Below are 27,703 nucleotides of genomic sequence, written 5' to 3'. Positions count from 1 at the left end.
AAGACCTCTCACCTGCTGCTCACTGAAATGCAGATGGGAGGGGGAGGGCAGCAGAGGAAAATAAATCCTCGTTGTTCCAGCTGGATTTTGGATCGTGGGGGTTTGGATTGGGGATGTTCCCTGGCTGGATTTCTCCAGGATGAAGGGAATGTTTTCATTCCAAAGACTACAAGGTTTAGGCTTAAACTCTCAGGTGAAACAAACCCCACCATGTCCAGCCTAACAGCCCAGCCTTGGTTTAATGGCAGAATTTTTACCCTCCTCGGTTTAATTTTGTTGAAGCTGAATTCCTTTATTAAGAGAATAAAATGTTCAGAGGGAAGAGCAAGGTTTTCCAAGCAGGAATAAAATCCCAGCACCTGCTACACCAAAATCTGGACTTTCCCAAAGTGATGCCTTGTTCAGACGCTTTATTCATAAAACTTAAAAATCCTTCTTTTGGAAGGAAGAAGTAAAATCTATTGTGTTTTCAGCCCAAATCTCTCAAGCATGGGGTAAAACTGACCGAAATCCAAGACTTCCTGTCCACAGAGAGGCTTAAATCACAAATCACATTTCTTTCCAGTCTGGAGTAAAAAAACCCCACAGGTTGGTATTTCAAAAATAATCATTATAAATCAAAGTTTGCATTTGCTTGCACGAGGGAAACTTTCTGCTTTTGGAACCCCCAATTTCCTTATCAGTTTCCTGGGGTGAAGTGAGTGGATGAAGGCAGCTGGAATCAACATTCCCCTGTGTTTTTCTTTAATAATTCATTTTTTTCCTGCTTTCTTTCTCTCTCAGGACTGTCCCTAACAAGCCACCTTCTGGGATAGAGCCTCATCCAGGGGAGAAAATCAGCAGGAAAAAAAAAATCCCCTGTGTCAAATTAATTTCCCTGCAATAATCAAACACAGGGACAGGATGAGCTGGCTCAGCCCTTCCCTGGCAGAGTATTTTCCAGGGAATTTGTCCCCAAATCCTGGCAGGGTCAGGGCTGCCCAGCCCCTCCCACCACAGCCCAAAACCTGATTTTGGGGTTTTATCAAAGCAGTTTTAGCAGGCAGTGACATCCTGCTGCTCCCTAATTCCTGATCCCGTCCCCAGGGGAGCAGTCCCAAGTCCCCAAATGATGAATTTTAGCTCATTTTCACCCCCTGGCAAGGGCTCCCCTTCTTCCTCTGCTCAGAAAGTTGATGGAACTGAGGATTTTCCCTTTCCTAGCCCAGAATTCTCCATCCCTGGAGTTTGTTTAGCTCCAGCTCTTCCTCATCCTGTTTTTTCCCTGTGTTTTTTCTTTTTCCTGGTTTTTCCACATCCAACAGCTCCATTCCCTGGGAGAAAAATCAATGAAGCTGCCCCAAAGGAGGGGTGGGCGAAGCCTTTGTGCAACCAATTCTCCTTTCCTGGGAAGAGGGGGAGGGAGGCAGCTCCAAACATTCCTAAATAATCCAGCCCAGGTGGAAAACGTGTTCCTAAAATGAAGAGGTGGAATAAAAAAAACCGAGGGAATGCAGACAGGCAGGAATGGGAGGGGGAACAGGACACCAAGACTGCAGGTGATCCCACAAAAGGCAGAATCTGCTCCTCCCAATGACAGAATGTTTCATGTATTAACTGAATATATTCTGAATATTAAAACTGAACAAATATTAACTGAAATAATAACTGGATTGTTTCAGTTTTTCAGCACAGCCAGGGTTGTTTGTCCTCTCATCGTGACAAGCAGAGGTGCAACAGGAAAATAACAGCACAAACGTAGCGGAGAGGAATACAAGGGGGAAAAAAAGGCAGTTTGAGGGAGAAGAATAATGGGATTAGGAGGGAGAGGATGCAGGCGGAGAGAATCCAAATGGATTTTGGAGTATCCAAAATTCAGAAAGAAAAGGTGAGTTATGCAGGTGAGCCACAACCCAAAATTTAGACCTAAAATTTAAGGAAAATATAAAAGCTGTGCTGGGAAATGTGGCTCTGCTCCCCCTTTCCCTTTTGTTTGCATTTCTCAGCATCCCAGGGACACTCAGGACACAAAAATACCCCGGAATGGGAGGTGCCACGTTCTAAAATGCAGTCCCTGGACTCCAGTTTTGAGGAATTAAAAGCAGCAACCACCAGGACTCAGCAAAACTGACATCAAAAACTCATCCATGGCTCGGGCCTTTGGCTTTGCAGAGGCTCCAAACCCTTTTTCAGAGCAGCATTTTTAGGCTCTCTGTCTCATCACCCTCATCCCAGTGATGATTTCCCAGCTTTCCCACATCCCAGAGCCTCTTTCCCCGGGACTGAGAACCTCTCCCTGGCACAGCCAGACACTCTGGGATTATTGGTTTGGTTTTTTTTCCTCCCCAGCACAAATTAACCCAAAGCCACAAAATGTTCAGCAAAGAGAAGAGAAAGCTCATCAAGCAGCAGATGGTGACAGTCCTGAGCATCTCAGAGGCCTCTTCCCTGCTTGGTCTTAGCCTTAATCTCGATAAAAGCCCTCTCTCCCCCAGCCGAGAGCTGATTTTGCAAGTAAGAAGATGAGGGTGTTAAAACGTGCAGAGCAGGGGCAGTGCTGCTATTTTCAGCCTTCTCAAGACCCAACTGGTTCATTTATTGCACCGAATATTCCCAGCTTCACCCTCCTTTTCCACCTGGGATAACCTGTGGCCCCTTGGGAAAGAAGAGCCAAAGCCCCTGGAAGTCATTTCAGTTGGTTGTGGCCCCCAAAAGAATTTTGCCAAGGTGTGTTCACGTTTTCAGGTGTTTTAGAGGCAGGTTTGTGAGGTTACACAAGAGCCAAGAGCTGGAGTGAGGAAATCCATGGGGAAATTGTCCCTTTGGGTCACCCTGAGGGTGATTCCTCTCACTCTGCCTGGAGAATCCGTGGATTCCCCATTCCTGGAAGTGTCCAAGGGGGTTGGGGGTTTGGAGCAAGGTTTAGTTGAGAATATCTCTCCATCCCTCCCTCCATCATCCATCCATCCATCTATCCATCCATCCATCCATCATTCATCCATCTGTCATCTATCCATCCATCCATCCATCCATCCATCCCTCCATCCATCCATCCATCATCCATCCCTCCATCCATCCATCCTCCATCCATCCATCCATCCATCCATCATCCATCCCTCCATCCATCCATCCATCCATCTACCATCCATCCATCATCCATCATCCATCCATCCATCCATCCATCCATCCATCCATCCATCCATCCATCATCCATCCCTCCATCCATCCATCCATCCATCCATCCATCCATCCATCATTCATCCATCTGTCATCCATCCATCCATCCATCCATCCATCATCCATCATCCATCCATCCATCCATCCATCATCCATCCATCCATCCATCCATCCCTCCATCCATCCATCATCCATCCCTCCATCCATCCATCATCCATCATCCATCCATCCATCCATCCATCCATCCATCATCCATCATCCATCATCCATCATCCATCCATCCATCCATCCATCCATCCATCCATCCATCCATCCATCCATCCCTCCATCCACTGGAGACGACCCCACTGGTAACAGATCCCTGGGTAACCAAGGCCAAACACCCCACACAGACCCCAAACCCATCCAGGGACAGAAGGTTCCTGGTTTAAATGATCTTTTTGGCTCTGCTGAGAGGGTTCTCCTCTGTTGTGGCTTTGGAAGCAAATAAATCACTTTGCCTTCCCATTACATCTCTTTACAAATAAATCAAATAAACATTTTTTCCTCTTTTTTTACAAGTAGGGTTTTTTTTTTCTTTGCAAATAAAACAAATAAATCACTTTACAGCCTCAAAAATGCCCCCTGCCACTTCCAGACCTCCACCCTGGCACGATGCAGATCCCAGCATTCCCACATGGGATGGATTCATGAGTCACCCTCTGCTTCCAGCACATCTGGAAGCCCAAGAAATGAAATTGAACCCCTCTAACACGTTCTTGGCATCTCCCGGGAGGTTCAACCAAACAAATCCCAACCCTTCCCCTTGCCGGGAGGAAAAGCAACCCCTCCTAAGAGCACGGAGAGTTTTGGATGAGGAGCTGGCTGGACGGGGGAGGGTTTCCCATTTCCAGGAACGCCAAAGGTTGCAGCTTTCCTGGCAGCTCCCTGCAACAGCTGAAACCCCCCAGGCTGGAGGCTGAAAGTGGCTGATTTTGGGGAAATGAGCAGAACGAGGCCCGGAGCAGCCTCCCCCTGCAGGGAGAGCAGCAGGGAGGGATGATTTCCCAAAATCTCCTGGCAGAAAGTCACATCTGGATTTGCAATCGATGGCAAAATGGTCAGTGAGGCTGTGTCTCAGGGAATGAGGCTGGGGGGAGGAGGAGGAGGAGGAGAAAAGGAGAAGAAGGAGAAAGGAGAAGAAGGAGAAGGAGAAGGAGAAGGAGAAGGAGAAGGAGAAGGAGAAGGAGAAGGAGAAGGAGAAGGAGGAGGAGGAGAAAAGGAGAAGGAGGAGGAGGAGGAGAAGAAAAGGAGGAGGAGGAGGAGGAGGAGAAGAAAAGGAGGAGGAGGCAGCATTACTAAAAGCCCCGGAGGACACAGCCCCAGCAGAGAGATCTCTCCAGCAGGAACCTGCTGCCCCTGCTGGGCTGTCCCAGCCAACTCTGGAAGCCCTGAGCTTCCCAACAACATCAACATCTGCGAGCTGCTCTCAGGAAAATCCGGCCAAGACCAGCAGAGATGTGCTGTCCTCAAGAGCCACAAACGCCTGACCCCGCTGAGGTCACACCGTGGAGAGCACTGGCTGTATCACACACCTCCTGCCCAAAGCAGGGTATAAACCACAAAAAGAGCGGCCCAACCCGGCCAGGAATGTTGGTTTCAGTGAGCTTTGATCTCAACCCCCCGATCCTGTCCAAAGGCAGCAGCTCACCCCACTCAGCAGAGCCTCCCCCAGCCTGTCCCCATCCCTGTCAGCCCCAAAAGGACAACGCTCCCCACGCCTGGGGGCTCCGATCCGCTGATTGAAACGTTCCCAGATCGGCACAGGACTCGGGACAGCTCAGGGGAGGTGCCAGCAGCAGGCGGCAGAGCAGGGGAGCAGCGCCTGGGTGACAGCGCTGCCACCACCCTGAGCACCTGCAAGCAGCGCTGCCACGTCCTGCCCATCCCGTATCCCATCCCATATCCCACATCCCACATCCCACAACCCACATCCCACATCCCACATCCCATATCCCACATCCCACATCCCATATCCCACATCCCATATCCCGTATCCCATATCACACATCCCATATCCCATATCCCATATCCCATATCCCACATCCCATATCCCACATCCCATATCCCACATCCCACATCCCATATCCCACATCCCACATCCCATATCCCATATCCCACATCCCACATCCCATATCCCACATACCATATCCCGTATCCCGTATCCCGTATCCCGTATCCCGTATCCCGTATCCCGTATCCCGTATCCCATATCCCATATCCCATATCCCAATCCTGCATTTTGGGGCAGCTCTGAAGTTTCAGCTCCAGTTTCTCCCCCTCTGCAGCCTCAATGCCACAAATGCCTCGGGGGTGTCGGTGCTGCAGCAGCAGCAGCGCATGCTGCCCGGGGTGTGCCATTTACGCCCTCCCAGCGCTCTGATTTTCCATGGATGTGCCCAGATCCCGGTTCTCAGCCTTCCCAAAGGATCCTGGCTTTGTCAGGGCAACCACCCCACGGGTTCCGTCGTGCTCCCCGCGCCTGTCCAGCGATCCCAGGCGAACAAAAGCGGGCGGGACCCGGCGGGCTGAGCTCCAGCAATCCCGGGGGATGCCGGGGGCTCCTTCCTGCTGCCACTCAGCTGACAATGACACCTTTCAGCCGCTGTCACTGTCACCAGGGTCCCTGCCAGCCCCCGCCTGTGGGCTCCCCCCAGCCCGCACTTTGCTCCTCACTCCCCACATCACTCCCGGCCATGCCTGAGGGGAGGGATTTTCCTCTGGAAACTGCTCCGTGACACCCTGCATCCCTTCCGCGCTGGGAATGCGGACGGTGTCACCCTGGTGACATCCTTGTGGGAGCGGCGTTCCCTGCTGGGAGCTCTCCCGGGATTCGGGAAGGATTCCTGCAAAGCGTTTTATCCACGCGCGATGGAGCGCCATAAATGATGACAGGAGTTTGCCTCGCTCCCCGGCAGCAGCGGCTTCCTTCACCGCGGAGGGAGGGAGGAGGGGAGTCCCCGCATCCATCGCGGCCGGGAAACGCGGGGATCGCGGCTTTGAATAAAGGAGGAGGGCTGGGGAAGCTCAAATCCCCCAAAGAACAATGAACTCCCGTTGCCTTCCGGGCAAAGTAGGCACCGGAGCTGGGTCCTGCTCAGGCAGTGGTGAAGCCTTGCTGCCGGCAGGGATCTGAGCCCTCACGGTGGAATCAGCACCTCTCTGCCCCAAACATCGCTGTGGATTTTATTTCTGAGTTAGGGCAGACCCTGGGCTTGGTAACCAGAACCAGCACCAGACCTGGGGGCTGAGCTTTACACAAGGAAAAACAAATCCTCTGGAACTCCTCCTTTAATCGACAGCAGGGAAAGGTTTGTCTGATTGCTTCGGCCTTTGTGCTCACCAGGCTGAGCTTCCATGGGGGGAAATCCACAAACCCGATTTATTCCTTACAAGTTTCCTGCTCTACCCTCTCCCTGCCTGGAAGCAAGACCTGGGGAAAACAACCTCGCTGCCCAGACTGTCCCCAGGCAGCTGCTGCTGAGGAATGTTTGTAATTAAAGAGTTCATCAGGGGACACCTCGTGCCTACTCCGGGTGCTAGGGCTGGGTTTGTTCTTTACTGGGGATACAGGTGGACATGAAAGGACAAGGAATTTTGTCAGGGAGGTGTTTCGGTCTCCTGCTGTGCTTGGAGGCTGTGGGGGACACGGTGGGGAGCAGGAATGCAGGAGGAGCAGCTCCTGAACCCGCAGTGCCCTGGGAATGCCTCCCGCACTGGGACACCTCCCGGCTCTCGCTGTCCCCATCAGCTGGAAACAGGAAAAATCCCCGTTTTCACTCCCACACCTGCCCTGAGTGCACAAACCTGGACATCCCCTGGAGAGGGGAGAGACCCCTGGGGAACACCGGGATGGGAAAACGCCGCGGTTCGAGCGATTTTCCAGCCCTTCCTGAAGGAATCCGGGCCCGCTCCGGGGAAAGGACGGGCTCGTGCCGCCACCAAGCGGGGACACCGGGACAGGGACACCCGGGCAGGGACACCCGGACAGGGACACCGGGACAGGGACACCGGGACAGGGACACCCGGACAGGGACACCGGGACAGGGACACGGGGGCAGGGACACCGGGACAGGGACACCCGGACAGGGACACGGGGGCAGGGACACCGGGACAGGGACACCCGGACAGGGACACCCGGACAGGGACACCGGGACAGGGACACCCGGACAGGGACACCCGGGCAGGGACACCGGGACAGGGACACGGGGGCAGGGACACCCGGACAGGGACACCCGGGCAGGGACACCCGGGCAGGGACACCGGGACAGGGACACCGGGACAGGGACACCGGGACAGGGACACCCGGGCAGGGACACCCGGGCAGGGACACCGGGACAGGGACACCGGGACAGGGACACCCGGACAGGGACACCCGGGCAAGGACACCGGGACAGGGACACCCGGGCAGGGACACCGGGACAGGGACACCGGGACAGGGACACCCGGGCAGGGACACCGGGACAGGGACACCGGGACAGGGACACCCGGGCAGGGACACCCGGGCAGGGACACCGGGACAGGGACACCCGGACAGGGACACCCGGGCAGGGACACCGGGACAGGGACACCCGGACAGGGACACCGGGACAGGGACACCGGGACAGGGACACCGGGACAGGGACACCCGGACAGGGACACCGGGACAGGGACACCCGGACAGGGTCACCGGGACAGGGACACCGGGACAGAGACACCCGGACAGGGACACCCGGACAGGGACACCGGGACAGGGACACCGGGACAGAGACACCCGGACAGGGACACCGGGACAGGGACACCGGGACAGGGACACCCGGGCAGGGACACCCGGGCAGGGACATCGGGACAGGGACACCCGGGCAAGGACACCGGGACAGGGACACCCGGACAGGGACACCCGGGCAGGGACATCGGGACAGGGACACCCGGGCAAGGACACCGGGACAGGGACACCCGGACAGGGACACCCGGGCAAGGACACCGGGACAGGGACACCGGGACAGGGACACCCGGACAGGGACACCCGGACAGGGACACCCGGGCAGGGACACCGGGAACACTCGGTGACAGGGACAACGCCATCAGGGACACCCCGAGTGGGGACACCCGATTACGGACCCCGCTCCGATCGCAAGGATCCCACTCCAGACCCTTTGTCCGCCAGGATCACCGCTCCAGGATCCCCTCCCTGCATCCTCAGGGATCCCCCTCAGGAATCCCAGACCCGCCTCCATCCCCTCCGTCTGCAGGGAAACCCCTCCAGCCCCGCCATTCTCAGGAATCCCCGGCCCAGGATTTCCTCTCCAGACCCTCAGTCCCAAGGAATTCCTCCTCAGGGATTCCCCTCGGGACTTTCTGTCCGCAGGGATTCCCCCTCAGGATTTCCCCTTCGGACCCTCAGTCGCAAGGAATTCCTCCTCAGGGATTCCCCTTCGTACCCTCAATCCCAAGGGATTCCCTCTCAGGATTTCCCTTCGGGACTCTGTCCGCAGGGATTCCCCCTCAGGATTTCCCCTCCGGACTCTGTCCGCACTATTCCCTCTCCAGCCCCTCCATCCTCAGGGATCGTCACCTCAGGATCTTCCCACAGGGATCCTCTGCTGCCGGACACCATTTCAGACCTTCCACCCACAGGAATTCTCCTCCAGACTCTCTGTCCACAGGGATCCCTCTGCAGAAATCCTCATCGCGCCTCTCCTTCCTCAGGAATCCCCGCTCAGAGATCCTCCTTCCATCCCCTCCATTCTCGGGGATCCCCACTCAGGGATGCCCTTCCAGCCCCTCCATCCTCCGGGATCCCCCTCAGGGCACAGCTCCCCCTTCCCCACTGACACTGCTCAGTTCTCCTCAGCTTTCCTCAGTCCTACAAATTCCCTGCAGGAATTCCAGGTTTCTCTCCCTGACCCACATCCACGTTTGCTTTCTCCTCATTTCCCGGCACTTTCAGGTCGCCCGGGATCTCACTGAGGGTTTCCTTTTGGGAATGTGCGTTTTAAAGTTGTTTTTCCCCATTCCCTGAGCTTTAAGGAACACGACCAGGCTTTCAGGAGGGGGAGGCTCAAACTTAGGGGCACATCCATCGCTCTGAGCCCCACAGTAAGCCCTAACTCCCCAAAATCACGTTTTTTAGCCATTTGTGCCTTCCGGGTGACAATTTTGTTCATACAGGGTCCCTGTTTTTCTGTCCCTCACCTCACCTGAGCTGCTCCGGGGCTCTCATCCTTTCCCCACTGACAAAACAACTCCCATGACCACAGGGAATACTTTAGCACCCTCCTCACTATGAACCCCCTTCTTGCCGGAATATTACCAGCCGGGATCCTTTCAAAAAAACAAATGGCATGGAATTGTGACTTATTTTTAAAATTCACAAACATTAATAAAAGCTGCTCTCTGCCTTGCCTTAGTCCTTTTGTCACTACAGCTTCAATCTTACTGCTGTTCATTCCATCGAGGCGCCCAAATCCTGTTGCAAGCAGCTTAAAAAATAAGCACCCCAGGGCAATCTGCGATTAGATCGGAAGAGTTTCCTTAATATCCTGTAAAGAAACATTTTCAGAGGGTAAAGAACAGGGAATCATGCTCCTTTAGGAAGCCTTGCAGGGCAGGACAGAGCCTGGGATGATCCGTAGGATGCAGTTTTTAGGCAGCAAAGTCACAGCAGAGGTGTAAAATCCCTTTTAAAAGGAGAAACACTAACCAAGCTGTGCCAGAGCCCCAGGAAAAGGCACAGGAGGGGACTGGGTGTGTGAGAGCCTCCGCAGGGCCCTCAGGGATGATCCTCAGGGATGGGGCTGGAGGAGGATCCAAACCCAGCCAGCTCCCACCTGGCCCCTGGGTTTGGTGGCTGAGCTGTTCCCAGCCCGGGTTCACAGACACCTCAAGGGCACACTGCACCCAAAAACTGGGAAAGGCTGAGAGAAAGGAGCCACAACGGATCCTTTGTGTGAGCAGCTCCTGAGGATCTGCCAGCTCAGTGCTGGGGCTCAGCAATCCAAATTTTGGTGACAGCAGACAAACAAGTCCCAGGAGTTAAACAGGAACAGGGGCTGCTGCCTTCAGCCACAGATTGATTTTGTCCCTGCCAGGCAATTCATCACCAGCAAAGCTTTGATGAGTGCTGGAGGGGAAAAGTGAATTTACAACTCAAATTCAATTTCATTTTACTGCAGATTTCCCCCTGATTTCCTCCCGTGCTCCACACAATTTTGGTTGATTTATGAAACCTCTGCAGCTACCAGGCTGTGCAAATAAAGACAACGAAGATAAACTTCATAGTTTTTATTCTGCAAAGCAATATGCACATCTTACAAACACAAAAATTAATCTAGGAGAGAAATGTCATTTCCAAATCAGCTATTAACCATCATGCAACAAGACAAGTGAAATGTAAGAACAAAACAAAACAGAAAACCCAAAAAACAGCCATCTCGAACCCTACAATCACCTGCAGAGGGTTGAAACCAAGGCTCAGATTTTCTATGTAATGCCAAAGAAAATGAAAAAAAAAAAAAAAAAAAAAAAAAAAGAAAAAGAAAATGGCAGCTTTCTAAGAACAAGAAAACACGTACAAATAGAATCAAAACTGATTCAAGTCATAGTCAAAAAGAAAAAAGAAAACAAAAAAAGGAAAGATCAATATGATCTGAACTTTAATATTAAGTTTTAACTCTTCTGTTTGGCTGCATTTAACTTTGTACATCGCCTGGGAACAATCCAATATTCCTCAGCATTCCAGCATTTTTGGCCTGCTGGGACACCCTGCACCTCCCTGCTGCAATACAGGGGGCAAAAGGATCAACTAAGGCCAAAATAATCCAACTCTCCCAACGTTTTCCCTTTTGCATTTATGGGTCACAATCTTTAATATTCCTGGGGGGGTGCAGAAAGTGGGGGAGAAGTTGCCAAGCAGGCTCTTTTCATTCCCAAATGGTTTCCCCATCAGCCCAAATTCCAGCTGGGATGTTTGGAGTTGGAATTTGCTGAAGGAGAAAGGATTTGCTTTGCTTTCCTGAAGGAGTCAGCTGATGCTGGGTGGTTTTTGGCTGTTTCCAGGATTTGCATCACCTCTCTCCCAATCCACCTCCTACTCCTGTCTTTGGTCCCCAGATCAAGCCACCCTCAGAGGCAACTCCTGGAGTGAGGATGAACCCAGAAGGCTGGGCTTGTGTGATTTAGGACAAGCTCAGGCTGGGATTTAGGACCAGCTCAGGAGAAGCTCTTGGCCTGTTTCACTCCCTGCCTCATCCCAGGGAAGCAGCATCAGCCCACAGCAGCATCAGGAGAAAACTGGGAGCTTCTTTTTTACCCCTAAACTTCAAACCAGGCCATCTCTAAAGCTTTGCCTTAACATTCTCTGGAGGAAAACAAGTCAGGTAATCCCACCTAAGGAAGTGAAACTGCAGGAGGAAACGTGTTCTGAAGGAAACTGTGACTGTTCAAACACCCTTTAAGACTCGTGAACTTACTGAAGTCCCAACACACACAGACCAGGAGTCTGGGGGGAATAAACTGGGAATTTTATGCCAGCATCACTGAGACTATGAGATTCTCACTTGGCTTTTTTTCTTCTGTGGAGTTTGGAGCAAAAAAAGGAGGAAAAAAAAGCCCATGGGGAGGAATGAATGAATGAATAAATGAATGAATGAATGAATGAATGAATGAATGAATGAATGAATGCAGAGCTGTCACACCACCTGATGAGAAAGCTGGGAGAAAAGATGAAAAGTCAATTAAGGCAATCAGTGAGATTTAAAAGCAGTGGTGAAAATGTCTGCAGGAAGAACCTGACCCATGAAATTAAGGAGACTGCTCAAGGAACCAGGAAAAAAAAACAGCAAAAGGCAGAGTGGGAAGGGAGAAATGTACAGAATCAAATCTCTGACTGAAGAATGGACACAGGGAGCAGCAGGGGTTTCACTGGGTGGTTTCTTTGACCTTCCTCACAAGAGCCCCACTCTTGTGGCCATTTTCCCCTGAGTGGACAGCAGTAAATGGCAAATTAATGAATTTAATGGGCCAGAGCTCAGCAGTGCCATTGGCAGCTGCCCCTCAGAGCTGCAGCCACAGCCCCAGAGCGAAGCTGTAACAGACTCTGGGATTTCTTTTCCTTTCACTCTTTGCACTTGCCCAAGGCTGTGCAGAGAGCCCCAGGAGGCTGTTAACACAACACATCTTTTTATTAAGTTTCACTTTCTAGAAAGAAAAGAAAAAAAAAAAAAAAAAAAAAAAAAAAAAAAAAAAAAAACCAAACCAAAAAAGTTTACAGAAAGCTGCTCTGCAGCAGAGACACACAATCCTGGCTGGAGGGCTGGGGATGGGAGGCCAAGTGGAAAAGTTTTCCAGATAGTCTCTGTGCTGACTGGTTCTCTGGCATTCAGCAAGCCAAATGAAATACCAAAAAAACCCACCAAAAAAAAAAAAAAAAAAAACAACCAAACCAAAACAAAAAAAAACCCCAAAACAAAACAAAAAACCAAACCAAACCAAAAGAAATCAAACAGTTCTTTTCAGTAAGTAACAGTTCAAAATGGGACTTCACTTCTTTTTTTTTTTTTTTTACTATGAATAAAAGCACAAGTTTGTCCTAAATACAGCGCTATTAAAATGTGAATATGTACTCTTTTTTTTCTTCCAAAAGAGAGAGGAAAAAAAAATCTAAAATGTTGATATCTTTTTTTGCAAGCAAGGAGCAAATGGAATAAAGTATTAGGCCACACAAACACACATTGAATTCATGTTGTAGATTGGTGGCTTTGGAAATGCAGGATTATATCAAAGGTGCATACTTGGTTCAAACACACTGTACATATTGGGCAAAAAAAAAAACCAAACAAACAAACATCTCTTGGTTGTTTGCAAAGGCATCTTCACCTGCCCAGGTGCAGCTAGACAAAAATCTCTGCCTCTGTGGAGCCTTTTTCACTGGAGTTATCTACACCGACACAGGGCTGTGCCCGGGGAAGGACAAGCACATCTCCTCGGAATTACTCTGGATATTCTGCTTTTATAAATATGTACAAATCAATTACAGGCACTTTGAAATGTCTTTGGTTGGAATAAACCAACATTGCAAAGGTAAATGGATTCACAGAGTGTTAAGACCCAGACTGGGTTCAGCAGGCAATGGTTTCGGTCGTTCTCAGGAGAAGAAGGGGGGTTTCTATGCTTCTGACAAAGCAACCTGGAAAAAAAAATAAACCAAAGGAAGAGAAAATATTTAATTAAAGGCAAATTCTTAATCCTGTAACAGTGATATGATTTATCTCTGTGAGCTGGCAGAGCTGTCCTTGACTTTTCAAAGAAAGCTTGGAAAGTCTGACTTGGAAAGGAAATCAAAGCGAGTTTTGTACTTTGCAAAAATCAATAGAATTGAAGTTCCAAACTACCCAAAACCAAAAATCTCACAAAAAACACACCAAACCAGCTCAAACTACAAAATACCATTAAGATCAGAATGTGTCAACACTGGCTTCCTACTTCTAATTAAACATATTCATATTTAATTAACTATACTCATATTTAATCCTTCAGGCAAACTGCAGGTCCCCAAGGTAATTTTGGACAATGATTCTTTCAACAGCTTTGTTACTGTTTTTAACTTAATTCTGATTAACGACCAATGACTCTTTCAACAGCTTTGTTTTTAACTTAATTCTGATGAACAACCCTTAGAATTATGTACCATGTTTTACTCACAGTTTTCAGTCTGTTGTGGTAAGAGATAATGAATAAATAAAGATTTAGTGCCACCTATTCATTGCTTCACACAAAACAGTTCAACAGTTCAACCATAACCAGAATTATGGCAGCAGAGTCACGGCCCAGCATGTCCTGAGCTGCAATAATCCATTTCTGGAGGACAGAAATCTCACCTTGAGGATCTCCAAAGCACTTTTGTATACTGGGTTTTATAACCCCACCTGCACTGTCCACAGTGAAACACCCACATCCCTCTGAAAGGCAATTAAATCCCCATCTCCAGAGACAAGAAAAACCAGTCTGTCTGTCCTCTGACCGACAGGAGCTTTTCTCTGTTTCCTTATCAGAGTCCAGGCTTTGTTAGCACACACACACACACTCACCTTTTCAGAGCAGAATTCTGTGTTGCTTTGCCTCAGTTTGCTTGGTCTGCCTTTAATGACTGCATAGCAGAACATTGTAATCACCATCACAAAGAGGAAGTAACTGGTGTGCATGAGGTGCAGGTTTATTAGGGAGCGATCATCCTGCACACAGAAAAGCAAATTAAAACCATTCACTGACTTAGCATTTGATTTTAAAGCAATAATTACCAGATCAACCCAGAAAATTACTTCATGAATCAACTTCCTCCCCTTTACGCAGCAATGGAGTCGATTCCTGATGGTGGCACAAAATGTTTCTCGCGTTAAAAAAATCTGTGTTATGGATATTTTTTTTTTCAAATATTGGCAGAGGCTTTTGTGAAATGATTTCCAACTGTAAATGGTGGTTTTCAAGAGCTGTGAGGCACGTGGATGAAGATCATTAAATCCATTAGGGGGGAGCATGCTCAGCCCTCACACCACACAATAAACCAACAGCAAAACAATGACAATTTTAGGAACCATATTCAATGAAACCAGAGCTAAGCATTTACTGAAAACAGCAGAGGAACAGCCCAGCACTTACATCTGGAACTATAACAGTTAGTTTGGGATTTAAAGCATGGTAGACTTTCCCAATTGCTCCCTTGTAACACCAGAAGGGGTTGTAATCCTGGGCGTATTTTGTGTTCGAGTCCCTGGCCGTGGTGAAGATCTTGTACCACAGAGTGGCATTGCTGTAGCTTTCAGGAACACAATGTGGTGGCTGACTGCAACGAAACAGAAATAATCAGCACCCTGAAATGTATTTTCCATGTCCAACCAGGACAACTTTTCTTCTCTAAACATGATTTTAGTTTGGGACTTCCAAAGCAACAACAAAACCCCAAAGTTTAAGTTCAAAACCCCCAAAAGCCACATGATTGCTATGCTAAAATTAGAATTTAACTGCACGTTGTTGCACTAAGCCAACATCCCACAGCTCAATTGGAAAAATACCGGTTTTCCTAAGGCTTCCCACAGCCTGGGGTTCTCCAGCTGGATGGAACCAGGGAAGCCAGAGAAGACAAATGGAAGATATTTTGGTGAAGGCAAAGCAGCTTTTGCCTTGTGCTGATCTCTCAGCAGGGAAGAGGGTAAGAACCTCAGCGTCAAACCTCATCTCTGAAACTCAGTTAGGGGGTAAATTCCTTAAACTTCCACAGATCCTCTTGCTCCCAGTGCAGTTTAAATCACAGTTGAACGGCAAAAATCTCTAAGACAGCAGAGCTTTTGAGACAAATGTTTTACCGAGGGGGAAGGAGTGCAAGGAGGTAATTCCCACCATCAACAGGCACTTCCACGAGGAGCTAACAACTCAGAGGAATGAATGAGGCAGGGAAGCAGCCGCTGGAGGAGAGCTGCACTTACACTGTGACTGGGAAAACGTTGCTGGCTGCAGTCACAGTCATGCAGGTGGTGAACACGACCTGCTCGCAGTGGCCGTGCAGGACACAGTCATCGGAATTCCAGGCAGCTGGCAGGGTGAAGGTGATGTTTATTTCCTCGTGGGATTCTCTGCCTTTGAGAAAGAGACAAGGAAAGCTGGGCTTTGGTGCATAAAAGTATCTGAGCAACAATCTCTGGGGTAAGAAGAACACACAAACGATTAAGGCAGGAAGCGTCACCCTTTGGAGTCACCCCGGATCTTTGCAGGCAACAAAGAGAGCAGAAAGAAAAGTTCAAACCCCAAACAAAACACAAAATCTCCCAGCTGCTGCTCCTTCTAATCCCTCCCACCCCAGAACTGGGCTCACCAGGCTGCTTTCAGAAATTAAAAACTCTATATAAGTGAATTCATGCATGTTCACAGAGTGAACTTCGTTCAACATCTGTTTTTCCTGATGCTCACTTTACAAAGTGGAGGTGTTTGTGTAGAGAAAAAGGTGTCAGCAGACACTGAACTGCACGTTAAGCCATGTATGATAACTCCACATGGAGAAATTCAGACTGAAAATGAACCCAGGCTACTGCAAATGGAACTTGCACTTGGTAGCTCTCAAAGCAGCAACAAAATGACAACAGAAAATACAGTAATGCACATTTGCAGCTATGGGCAATGTCTCTCCACAGGTTCAAGACCTTCAACACTACAATAAAATGCAATTCTGGCTGAAAGCTAGAATACAGTGAGGTTCTATTATCAATTTCTATTAATTCTCTACAAACCCCTGTCAAAACATCCTGGCAGGCAGCCAGAGAGCAGATTGGTCTCTGCACACCACAGAAACCATAATCACCTTATCTGGTGCTATTTGGGATATTAAAGCTGATTCACTTCTGCATTTTAGATAAACTAGAATTTTTTAGACACCATAATACTCTCCACTGCATCTATGTCACATTTGAAATGTCAGTTGAGGACTTGATGGATCAAGACAAAACTGAAGAGAGTCACTGTTTGGAATTCTGCTGGCTTTAAAATGACCTTCCATTGTCATTAGGTTTAATCATTTCAAACTGCCAAGCCTGATCTTGGCACACCTGCAGGTGCTTTTCCATTCTGAATGCAGGGAAAAGTTCCTCTAACAACCAAATGAAGGGCTCCATACAGGAATCAACTCACAATAAATCTGTGCAGAAGATTTATCTCACCCATAATAAGCTGGTAATTTTTTATTTGATTATATAGTTATTTAAATTACAGAAATATTTAGAATCCTAGAATGATTTGGGTTGGAGGAGACCCTAAAAACTATTTTGTTTCACTCCCCAGCCATGGCAGGGACACTTTCCACTATCTCAGGTTGCTCCAAGCCCTGTCCAACCTGGCCTTGGGACACTTCCAGGGAATGGCCAGCCACAGCTTCTGAGTACTCATCACCCTCACAATCAACATTTTCTTCCTAATATTTAATCTAAACCAACTTAGTTTCAGTTTGAAGCAAATTCCCCCACTGAAAGCTTAGGAAAAAAAAAAACGAACTCTAAAAGCCAAATGTAACCAGAATTTTTAAAGGTCTGGCTTTGCCTACCTGAAAGTCCAATCTGGTGGCCAAAGATGGTGGAGCTGAGGTGTGTGACATTGCGGGAATATCCCCCAAAAGGTCTGAGGGGGTCCAGGGTCAGCGTGATGGTGACGGAGATGTTGATGGGACCGGAGTCCTCCAGGGTCTGCGGGGACTGTGTGGAAGACCTGGCCTGCCCGCTGGTCACGGTGCTCTCTGGGGTTGTGGTGTCGTTGAGGAGGTGCTTTAAGGTCTCATTCTCGGATATACAGAAGTCCAGATCGTTAAACCTCAGCAGGAAAGTGTTCCAGTCCTTCAAACAAAGGGGGAGATTTCAGGGCCCTGAGGGAGCTCACGCCCCGCTCGGTCCCATCCCGCCCCGGTTCCAGGCCATTGAACAAAAATCACACGGCTCACAAAGCAACGCAAACACCAGCAGGGCTGCCTCAGAAACAGGAGAACTGTTTGGACAGGTCAGACGGGTTCAGGCCCAGCTCCCTCCCTGAGCTACAAGGGAAACTTGGTCTGTTCTCACCACGCTCCGGGCTGAGCGGTTCCTGCCGAGGTTTCCCTCCTCACAGGACAGTGCGGAGGGAAAAAGTTCCCCAAACCGGCTCAGTGACCCTAAATAACAAACTGAAAGGTTCCCAGGCACAGCAGGGAAGATCCATGGCAGACGATTTGGCCTCATCCTTGACACAAAACAAGACTAACAAACATTGACCCCAGCAGCCCCTCTGAAAGTAAAACGGGCACAATCCCCCACACGACTCCGTGCTCTCTGGGAGGGGAAAAAAAAATTAACTTCAGGCATGTTTTCCAAATGAACACCATTTCCGCACGTACCTCTGTCATTTCTGGTGATTTGATCTCCTTGATTTTGAAGAAGTAGCCCAGTGTGAGGAAGGCGATGGCCATGGCGCTCACGCTGATCATAAAGACCACGAGCGGAGGGCGGCTGCTGATATAAACCTTCAGGTTCTCCAACAGGTTTATGTAGAACATTATTCTGATTGTTCACCTGAGGGCAAAGAACGTTCCAACAGAGTCACAGTGTTACAGGTGAGGGGTGGTGGATCACATCAGACAAAAGACAGAAATGGGATTTCTCTGCACAAAATTGAGATTCAGTTCCGTGGCTGTGCTGCTCACTGAGCACGGAGCGTGTGCCTGAAACGCTGCAGCCGTCAGAACAGGCTCCACATCACCTTCCCAGGGCTTCAAACTGCCGGCTGGGAACAGATTTTAAGGAATGAGAGCTTCCAGCACAGCCCAGCATCGCTGACAAGCAATAAACCCAGTTCTTGCCTTTCCCCAGGCAGGGTATCACTGCTCCACCGTAATGCCAGCAGTGTCTGAATGCACAGAGTTACAAACCAAACTTTGACATCCTTTGAAAACCGAGGCTGGAGCCTCCAGGATCCCTCTTCACCCCATCCCAAATGCCTCTATTTTCAAAGCAGGATCTGAGAAGCAGCCCTACATTATTTTAGGCCTTTGCATCAAGAATCCAATGGGCAGAAACACCCAAAAACTGCATTAAGGTGGAGGCTGGGAGACTCCTGGTCTTGATTTAATTCTTACAGGATCTAGAACTTTTTGTTCTGCCTGTAGGCAAAGCCAGGACCTTACACACTGAGGAAATGTCCCAAGACATTAATTTTTACCCCAAACATAATATTTTGTCTGATTCCCCTCCTGATTTTTTACCTGCAGAGCAAAAAGACCCAAATTATTGTCTCAGTTCCCTCACCTCCACTCCCAGGGAAAAGCAAACAGCCCAGGTGTTAAAGGGCAGCCTTGTGACATCTCCTTCAGAAGCTCTGCAAGGAGAACTCCCAGCCAACCTTTATCTTTGTCTTCCCCAAAACCCTGCTGAGAAGGCTTTTAACCCCAACCAAACCACCAAGGCAGGAGCTGCTCCTAGCAACGTGCTGCTGACCTCCAAAACTCCGAGGGAAAGGCAGAAAGCATTCTGTACTGCAAGGGTTAAAGTTGGACCATCCACAGAGATCTGATAACATTTAATTAAGGCAGGGAGTGCTCCTGCAAGTCTGGGTGATTCCTACTGACTCCCATCACTGTCATTTACAATCCAGGTGTAGCAGGGCTGAAAAGTGGCAGCTCTGAGGGTGAGAGAGGCACAAGGCAAGGCAGGGAGGGATCAGGGATCTGACCTATTGATTTAAGAAGGGAAAACAGAAGAAGGGTAAAGGACAAGCACTCAGACAAAGCCCTTTTCAGAGCCCACAGAGTACAATGATCCCAACTTCCTTGTGTATACCCAGGATTTTACTGGCAGGAATGCTTCAGGTCCTGTTAACAGGAGAAATATTGACAGAACCTGCAAAAGTACTCCAGAGAGGGGGAAAATCCAGCTCAGGTAGAAGAGAGAGAGAAGTGCAGTGCCAACAACACAACCTCGGGCTGTGCCTGCTGAGACAGAGCTCTCCAGAGCTCAAGATCACATCCTGGCTTTCTGATTCTGCACAAGATCACATCCTGGCTTTCTGATTTTGCACCACCAACCCCTTTCCATTCACCCTGCAAAGCCCAGGAAGTTTTTCTCATTGAGAATTGGGTGCTGCAAACGTCTCTCCAAACCCAGAGCGAAAAGCAGGGAAAGGAGAGGGCAAGGAAAGGTGACGAGAAATGAGCACCTTACCAGAACTCTGTCCCAAAGCAGCTGTGGCACAGGCAGGCAGGCCAGGGAAGGCGGCAGGAGGCAGCAGGGACAGGGGAAGGGAGAGCTGGGGCTGGCAGGGATCATGCTGGGAATGATCCGCCCTCCTGCACGTTCTGCCCGTCTTGTCCCCTGGCAGCAAATTCCTTCAAAGAGCCCCAGTTAAAAACCCCAAACGCTCCATCCACAAGCAAAATCCCAAACACTCCTTCTGGAAACGTGGGAGACACATGTGGAGATGGGAGGAGATCAAAACTTCAAGCAAAAGCAGAGTTGTAGGCAGTGTCCCCTCCTGAATTTCCTTTAGGAAATAACACTGATGGAGAGTTTACTGCAGCGTTTAATCAGGGTTGAGTGTCACCCACAGCACATCCAGGGCTGGCATTCCTTTTTTAAAATAAATTCCATCAGAATTTGTTTACCACAGGGTCTAAAACCAGCCACAAAAAAAATCTGGGATGTGCTGAAAATCCTACACAGAGAAATACTCGGGCTAATATTTTTATGTAAGAGATCAGCAGCTTTTAAGTGCCAGTTGTTTAATATGCTGCCATAACTCACTGGCTTTGAAAGCAATTAGAAAATGCCATAAGCTGCAATTTCCGAGGAGTAATGTGCCTTTGGAGCATTTGGGAGGGAAAAGGGAACAACTGTGGATTTCAATACTGGAGCTGACAGGAAAACAGCAATGGTGGAAAGCAGAAGGATGAATGTTTCCATGCTGCTGCCTGAAGAATCACTGATTTTTTTTTTAATCAAAGTACTTAAATAACTTTAATTATCATGGAATTTGTGATCCAGATCAGTGCATTACATCAAAATGTCTGTGGATTTTCAGGGTTCCTTAAACTCCTCTCTGTTAGAATCACAGTGCATCCCAATTCTTCTGCCAGCTCTGGTAACTGACTTCCTCCTCTGTGTAAATGAGTAACTTCAAAAATATAATTTAAACTTTAATTTCTCGTTCACAGAGCTGGAAAAAAACCCAAAAAACAAACCAACAAACAAAACAATGCTTTTACCTCCTGGCAGGTCAGGCAAGCAAGATCAGATTTCACTTTTAAGCCAAATAAATAATTTAGTGAGTGGCTCTAATGACTGCCGCTGCCTCTCTCCACTCCAGCAAAGCCTTTTAATCCTTGGTGCAATAAAAATCTCCCCAGTCAGACTAAACAAGGAGCTCAAGAATGAAAACTGCCAGGCTGGAACATTGGCCAGCAGCTCCAAGGTAATTGCTGGGTAGTGAGGGATGTTCAGCAGGAGCTGCAGCTGCTGGAACTCGCCGGGAAACCCTGGAGATGTCAAGCTCTTAAATCAGCATCTACAAACCCAGGCAGGGAAAAAAAAAAGATTAAAAAGGTAAAGGGTGGAAATACAACAGTTTAATCTGTCAGGGTGCCAGAGCAACACAGAGTTGAGCAGCCGACTAAAAGGCAAGGAAATATTCTACAATTTGGGGGAGTTTTCCTCCAAAGCAGCTCCTGACAGCAACCTCAAAAGAGTAACCTCGTGAATTCCTCTTTATTTGTGTATGAAAGAGTGTGGAAAAGGAAGCTGCTGCAATAAGACTGATGAGTTTTTCAAGGCTAAATTACAAACAAGGAAAATCTTGAAGCCTATTGCAAAGACCAAAAAGTCAATGCAATGACTCACAGCTGAAGTATTAAATTCCCATTTTGAGGCTTAATATCAAAGGAACTGAATTCCTAAGAACAATAAAACCCCCATACGCTGTACTAAAGCAGGTATTGAAAGCAAAATTGCAGTTACCCAAGTGAAAAAAAGCCCAAACCAAACATGAATTTCAAAGAGATCAAAGTCATTTGGCATTTTTGTCAATAATATCAACTACCACCCTGCCACTAGAAAGCTTAAAATGACCGAGTTTCCTCACAGGTATTTCCCCTCCTTGTTGTGCAGGTAAGGTAATCACTCTAGAGGAGGGGTTTAAATGTAAAACCACCACTGAAATATCCTAAGGAGGAAAATTAGGTGGAGGAGAAGGGCAGGAGGCAGCACTTCTCCTTTAGCATCTCACAAGTTTTCCAATTCTCAATACCTCATTGCACAGAACACTGTTTAAATTGAGCTGCGCAGCTCAAATAAAACAAACCAACTATATTTTCAAAGGTGCTCCACTGCCAGGAGTGCACAGGGGTTAGGAAATGGGTCAGCTCAGGGTTAACCACCTCAAATGAAAATGATGTTGTGTGCCAGAGGAATATTTACAAACACAAATCAAGCAAAGCACGGGAAAGCAGCCCATAAACAAATGCAAACAAAGCAGTGGTGTTCATCTGGAAGTGCCTCTCCTTTAACAACAACAAACAGCACCAGGTACACCAAAACCATCTTTCATTTGGCTTTTTTCTCTTCAAATCTGACCTAAGAGTGAGAATAAAGCAAAATAAAAATGAGAGTTGTGTGAGCTGGGGCTGGTGCTGGTGCTGGGGCTGTCCAGGCTGCAGAGGCGGCTCTGGGACAACCTGATGAGCTTCAAGACCAAGGGTAAGGAAGAGTAACTTTACCAACCTGACACCTGGGGGAAAATAGAGGTGTTGGGATCTGCAGCAGCTTCAGATCATCTTTTTAGGAAGTGTGGGATGAAATTGCACAGCCTAAAACCCTCCCCAGCAGCAGCAGGGCAGGCAGGGAGGAGGAATCCATCCTGGAGGGATCCTCCAGGTCCAGCTGAGCCTCTTCCCCTCCTCCCGGCCAGGAGAAAATAAATCAAAATAAACCCAAATCAACAACCTCCTAGGAACTACCAGCAGATTTCTCCCCAGCACAGAGGGAGGGAGGCAGTCAGGATGTGTGGAGGAGGAAACTACGAAAACATCACCTTGGGTCCTTGAATCCAACCAAACACAAGCCCAGATGTGCACAACCACATCTGCTCCAGATAACGGGAATTGGCTCCAGCCTTATCGGTTTGCTTGAGCTATTTTATTCACAAATATGTTTACTGATAAAAAACTCCACGTTTTCCCGGAGCCTGGAAGCTGGAAATGGCAGGAAAACGGCTTTGCATGTGCAGGGAGGACACTGCACAGGGCAGGAGGAGAACAGAATCTGGAAATGTGGAAAAGGACTTTCCATCCCCCTGGTATCCTGACAGAGCATCAGGATGCAGAATATGAACAAAAAACCAGGGACTTGCACGAATAGAAAGAAGCAAATGGTTCATACTTGCATGAAATGTTTATTTTCACCTCTCAAAACACTTTTCAAACACTTTTAATTAATCATTTCAACATCCCCAAGCGGGGGAAGAACAGCAAGCATCCCAGGTCTGCCCACGAAACAAAGCCAAGGAAGGGAAGTAATTTGGTGAGTGACAAAAAAAAAATGTAAAGATCAAACTGAGACTGAATTTCTAACACCCAAATTCTGGACTTCAACTCTCAATAAAGACAGAAAACTTTAAATGAAAGGTCGATGATGTAAAAAACAAAAAGGAAAACAAACATTACTCAATCTGTGTGTGCCAGCCCTTCCCAAGAGACTTGTGTTGTTCAGAAAGTCTGCTGGATTCGCCACAAGCACCTGAACTTTGTGCCAGCTGATACTCTGGGGACAGCAAAGGTGATTTCCATTTCCCACTGGAGGAAAAATTCGTGCAGAAACAGACAAATCCAAACAAGTTTCAAGCATTTTTTATGTGCTCCGAGTTGTTAAAAATGATGAATGAGGAAAGGGAAGAAAAGTGAAAAGTCAGGAAAGAGAAATAGAGTGAGGAAGTTTTTTTTCCCTGGTTCAATGAACCCCGAATTCTGACTTTTGTTAGAAGTGAAAAATGTAATTTGAAACATACTCAGCTGTAAAATTAAAATGAACTCAACCCCCGGTTGAAAATCAGACATTTTGGTGCCAAACCTGAAGCAGGCACCTCTGTCTGCCAAGAGCCTGTGCCATGGGAATGGATCCACTCCCATCTAAAAGAGCTCATGGGCATTTTTAAACCTTCCAGCTTTTCCAAGTCATGACTTCCAACGTGAGTTACCATAACCCAAATCACCCAGACTGCAATAAAACACACAATAACAGATGAAGGGCTTTGAATCTGTATTAAAAAATTGCTATTCTGGTTACTGCTGCTCAGCATGAGAAGCTGGGAGAGGAAAGGAAAAGTAAAATTATTCACTTTAAAAAGTCAAATTAAAAGTAAAATTATTTCATCATCTTTAAAGACCCATGAGGAATCAAATTCTGTGTACACTGAACTGACAGCAGCCAAAAATACAGGATGGCTTTAACCAAGAAGTGTGAAAATTCTCATCAGAAACTGTCCAGCAATCAGAGACTGGGTGAGTGACCAGTTCAAGGTTAATTGCTGAGTTCATTAAAGCCACTCGTTAAGGAATGTGGGAGCCAATTCAGCAGTGAAAGTGCAGAGGAATGCCAGGAAAAGGCTCTTCGGTCTGTCATGAGGACTGTGAGGAGACAGGGATGCAGACACACACACAGCTTGAATCACAAGCAGAAAAATGACTGACAAGCTTTGGGGAACGGCAAATTCAGAGTTTGGGTGGGGAAGGCAGGGAGGGAAGCAGCAAAACGGCCACTGATGGAAAAAGAAACAGCAGCAAAACCAACAGAAATGAGGGCTCAGCTGAGATATCCAAGCTCTGGCTGGAATGTCAGCGTGTCTGTGTGCTGCACCCCCAAGGCTCAGAGGGAACGGGACCTCAGCTTGCTCAGCCCCAGCTGTGAGAGTTCACTCTGCATCTCGCACACGAACAACCCCCAAATGCCGGGACACACACGAGTTCTCATCCAGAACAAAACCTGGGAGTTCTGAGCCCTGGGAAGCAGCTTTATCCACAGGCCAGGGCAGACTTGGAAAGAAAATGAATTCCCACCCAGCTTTGGGCAAGGGGAGGTTTGGGAAAAGCAACACACTTCTGACACCAGCGGGTTTCATTAACAACTTAGGGTTCGACCGATAAAAACAGCTCCATTTCTGCAAAACCTGTGGCGTTATTTAATTAAAAAAGCGATTTATTCCAGCCGCCAGATCAGCAGGATCAGCTCCAGGGGTGCTCCAGGAGGGGTGTGCCAGGCTCCGTCCCTGCTGTCCCCAGCTCACAAAGGACACCCAGCCCTGTCTTGGGCACTCTCAGAGCACAGGGACTATTTTGTTTTCACCAGGTGGCCTTTCAAGCCCTTGTCTGTCAAGTGGAAAAGAAGGAATCACATTCCAGTGGAGCCGCTCCTCAAACCACGGCAGGTAAGGAAGCTCAATCCTCCGTGCCGGCCGGGCTCGGGGAGGGTTTTCCAGCCACAATCCAACATTCCCTGTGCCGGGGCTGCCCCAGGAGTTGTCCGTGTGCTGTGCACACCTGCGGGCAGGGGCTGGAGCGCAGCCAGCAGCGGGTTTGTCCCCGCAGAGCCGGGAAAAGGCAGCGCAGCGCCACAAACCCGAACCCCCGTGTCCTGCCCAAGGCACAAAGCCGGACCGGGGAGTGTTTCCTGTAACTCAGCCCTCAGAAAAAACCCGCACTAATCCTTTACCACAACAGCCAGGCCCGGGTTTATCCTCCCCAGGGCGTTTCTTCCCGCGGCCAAACTCGGGGGAAGTTCAGCGGGGACATGGAGAGCAAACCTCAATGAATCCTTATCTGGCGCAAATTCAACCCGGTAATTCCGCCTCCACAGCTAATCCCGGCAACACATCTGCCCAAAGACAAACCCTTAAAGAGCAAACAAAGGGAAAAGGGGAATAAAGCCCCGCAGCTGTGCTATAATAATTTTTTTTCCCCCCAGGGTGATTCCGATGGTTCGGATGTGGCGGCGGGGATGGAGCAGCCATGTTCTAGGCATGATGCACCCGGAATTTTTTTATTATTATTAAAACCATCGGCAGATCATTAATCAAGTTATACCCTCCCCCCCCCCCAAAAAAAAAAAAAAAAAAGAAGTGAAATAGGATGAAATATGGACGGATAAAAAATTAGGAGAAAAAAAAATATCCCAATACAAGCAGACCAGAGAAGCCCAAGGCAGGAATCGCTGTTCAGAGGCTCTTTGGAAACACAACTATTTTTAGTGCTACAGAAATTCTTATTTCTCACTGGTTTTTCTATTTTTCTTTTTCCTGCTACGACGCCACGCACACAAACTCCGAGCCGACGACCTTTCCCCAAAACAATTCTGTTATGCAAACAATGAAAACAAACCAAGGCTGTAACAGAGCCGAACCAGCCCGGACCCAGGCGGGACGCGGGGCTCGGGGGGCAGCGCGGCCCGAGGCTCCCCGGGGACCCTCCCGGTGCTCCCCCCAGCCCCGGGGCGGCCTCACGGCGGCCGCATCGCCCGTGCAGAGCCGGCCCCGTCCCCTCCTTACCGGCGTCCGCGGCGGGGCTCGGGCCCCCGCGCCGGGCGGGGCTCAGGGGCGGCGGCGCTGCCGTGCGGGCGGGCTCTGCACCATGGTCCTGCCCTGCCGGGGCTGCGGGCACGGGCGGACGGGCGGCGGGCTGGGGAGAGGCCGCTCCCCGGGCAGCCCCGGGCCGGACACACGGACAGGCCCCGGCACCGGCCCCGCCTCCGCCGCCGCTTCCGGGCCGCAGCCCTGACCCCTCACCCGCCGACGGTGGCGCGGGGGGGACAAGATTGAGGCGGTGCCGGCAGCGCGGGAGGGGCCGGGAGAGGCATCGGGAATGGCACCGGGACAGCAACGGGAATGGGAACGGGAATGCTATCGGCAGCGGGAACGGGACCGGGAATGGGCCCAGGACAGCACCAGGACTGGGCCAGGGAACAGCACCAGGAATAGCACCGGGAACGGGCCCGGGAATAGCACCGGGAACGGGCCCGGGAATGGGCCCGGGAGCGGCACCGGGAACGGACCCGGGAATGGGCCCGGGAATAGCACCGGGAACGGACGCGGGAATGGGCCCGGGAGCGGCACCGGGAACGGGCCCGGGAATGGGCCCGGGAATAGCACCGGGAACGGACCCGGGAATGGGCCCGGGAATAGCACCGGGAACGGACCCGGGAATGGGCCCGGGAATAGCACCGGGAACGGACCCGGGAACGGGCCCGGGAATAGCACCGGGAACGGGCCCGGGCCCGGCGCTGACCGCGTTCTCTCCCCGGCCCGAGCGCTGCAGCCCAGCGCTCCCCGCCTTCCCCCTCCACTTTTCCTCTAAAAACTATCCCAAAACATCTTTTTTTGTTGTGTTTCCTAAAGGTGCTCAACACCTAAAAGTGTTCAGGGTTTAATCCTTGAAGCAAACAAACCTTCACTTAAACACATGTTGATAAACAATAGCAATGTCATTGTTATGTCTTATTGTCTATTATTAATAATTAGCACTATTGATGGTAACACGATGATGATGTTCCCCACGAGGATAATGTTTACTGTCCCCGGCAGCTGGACAAGCTGGGAGAAAACCTTCCCTAAATATTGAGTGAAAAATATTCCCTAAAAACGCCTTGGGAAGGTAAAACTCCCGCAGTGCCACGAGGACCAGAAAGGTCAGAAACTCCCGTGGCTTCCAAAACACTGAATTAATGAGCGAGAGTCACAATTAATGACTCCGGCATTTCCTGCAAAGCATCTTCCTCACCAAAGGAAATAAACGCGGGAGTTCACATGCAAAGAAGTGTTTTACAATAAAAGATCCAACCCCAGGAGCTTTCGGTGACACTGAGCTACGAGCGGGGAAAATAAAGCCAATTTCTGCTCCAGTGACAGCCAGGGCGCCCCCAGGGACACCCAGGGGACAGCCAGGGCACACGGTCAGCGACAGCTCTGGGGGGCGGAAATTTGGGGGGGGGTCTCA

At 49.3% G+C, this 27,703-nt stretch overlaps 1 protein-coding gene and 1 long non-coding RNA gene across 2 annotated transcripts; one reads left to right on the top strand and one right to left on the bottom strand.

Moving 5' to 3' along the window:
* The first annotated feature begins 108 nt into the window (after positions 1-108).
* LOC136299779 (uncharacterized) lies at positions 109-861 on the top strand. The gene is made up of 3 exons (XR_010723570.1): positions 109-193; positions 474-588; positions 784-861. It is a non-coding gene; the product is annotated as an uncharacterized lncRNA (long non-coding RNA).
* Positions 862-10,443: 9,582 nt separating this feature from the next.
* On the bottom strand, positions 10,444-26,474 carry TMEM248 (transmembrane protein 248). Its single transcript, XM_066201903.1, has 7 exons — positions 26,260-26,474; positions 18,077-18,251; positions 17,258-17,543; positions 15,654-15,804; positions 14,830-15,013; positions 14,262-14,405; positions 10,444-13,360 (listed from the first exon to the last, which is right to left on the bottom strand). The coding sequence occupies exons 2-7, from the start codon at positions 18,233-18,235 to the stop codon at positions 13,340-13,342; spliced, it is 945 nt and encodes a 314-aa protein (XP_066058000.1). The 5' UTR covers positions 18,236-18,251; positions 26,260-26,474; the 3' UTR covers positions 10,444-13,339.
* Positions 26,475-27,703: the final 1,229 nt, after the last annotated feature.

Source organism: Chamaea fasciata, unplaced genomic scaffold, assembly GCF_029207755.1.
Source record: "Chamaea fasciata isolate MVZ Bird 193981 ecotype frontalis unplaced genomic scaffold, bChaFas1.0.hap1 SCAF_21, whole genome shotgun sequence".
Classification (NCBI taxonomy): Eukaryota; Metazoa; Chordata; class Aves; order Passeriformes; family Sylviidae; genus Chamaea; species Chamaea fasciata.
This window is presented reverse-complemented; position numbering and strand designations above follow the sequence as displayed.

Bases quoted from the DNA above. Each gene is read 5' to 3' on its own strand.
- TMEM248 (XM_066201903.1), bottom strand. From the start codon at position 18,235: ATGTTCTACATAAACCTGTTGGAGAACCTGAAGGTTTATATCAGCAGC. The intron at 15,014-15,653 runs GTAAGTGCAGCT...GTTTCGTTGCAG, and splicing joins AACGTTTTCCCAGTCACAGT to TCAGCCACCACATTGTGTTC. The intron at 13,361-14,261 runs GTGAGTGTGTGT...TTTTTTTTCCAG, and splicing joins CAGAATTCTGCTCTGAAAAG to GTTGCTTTGTCAGAAGCATA.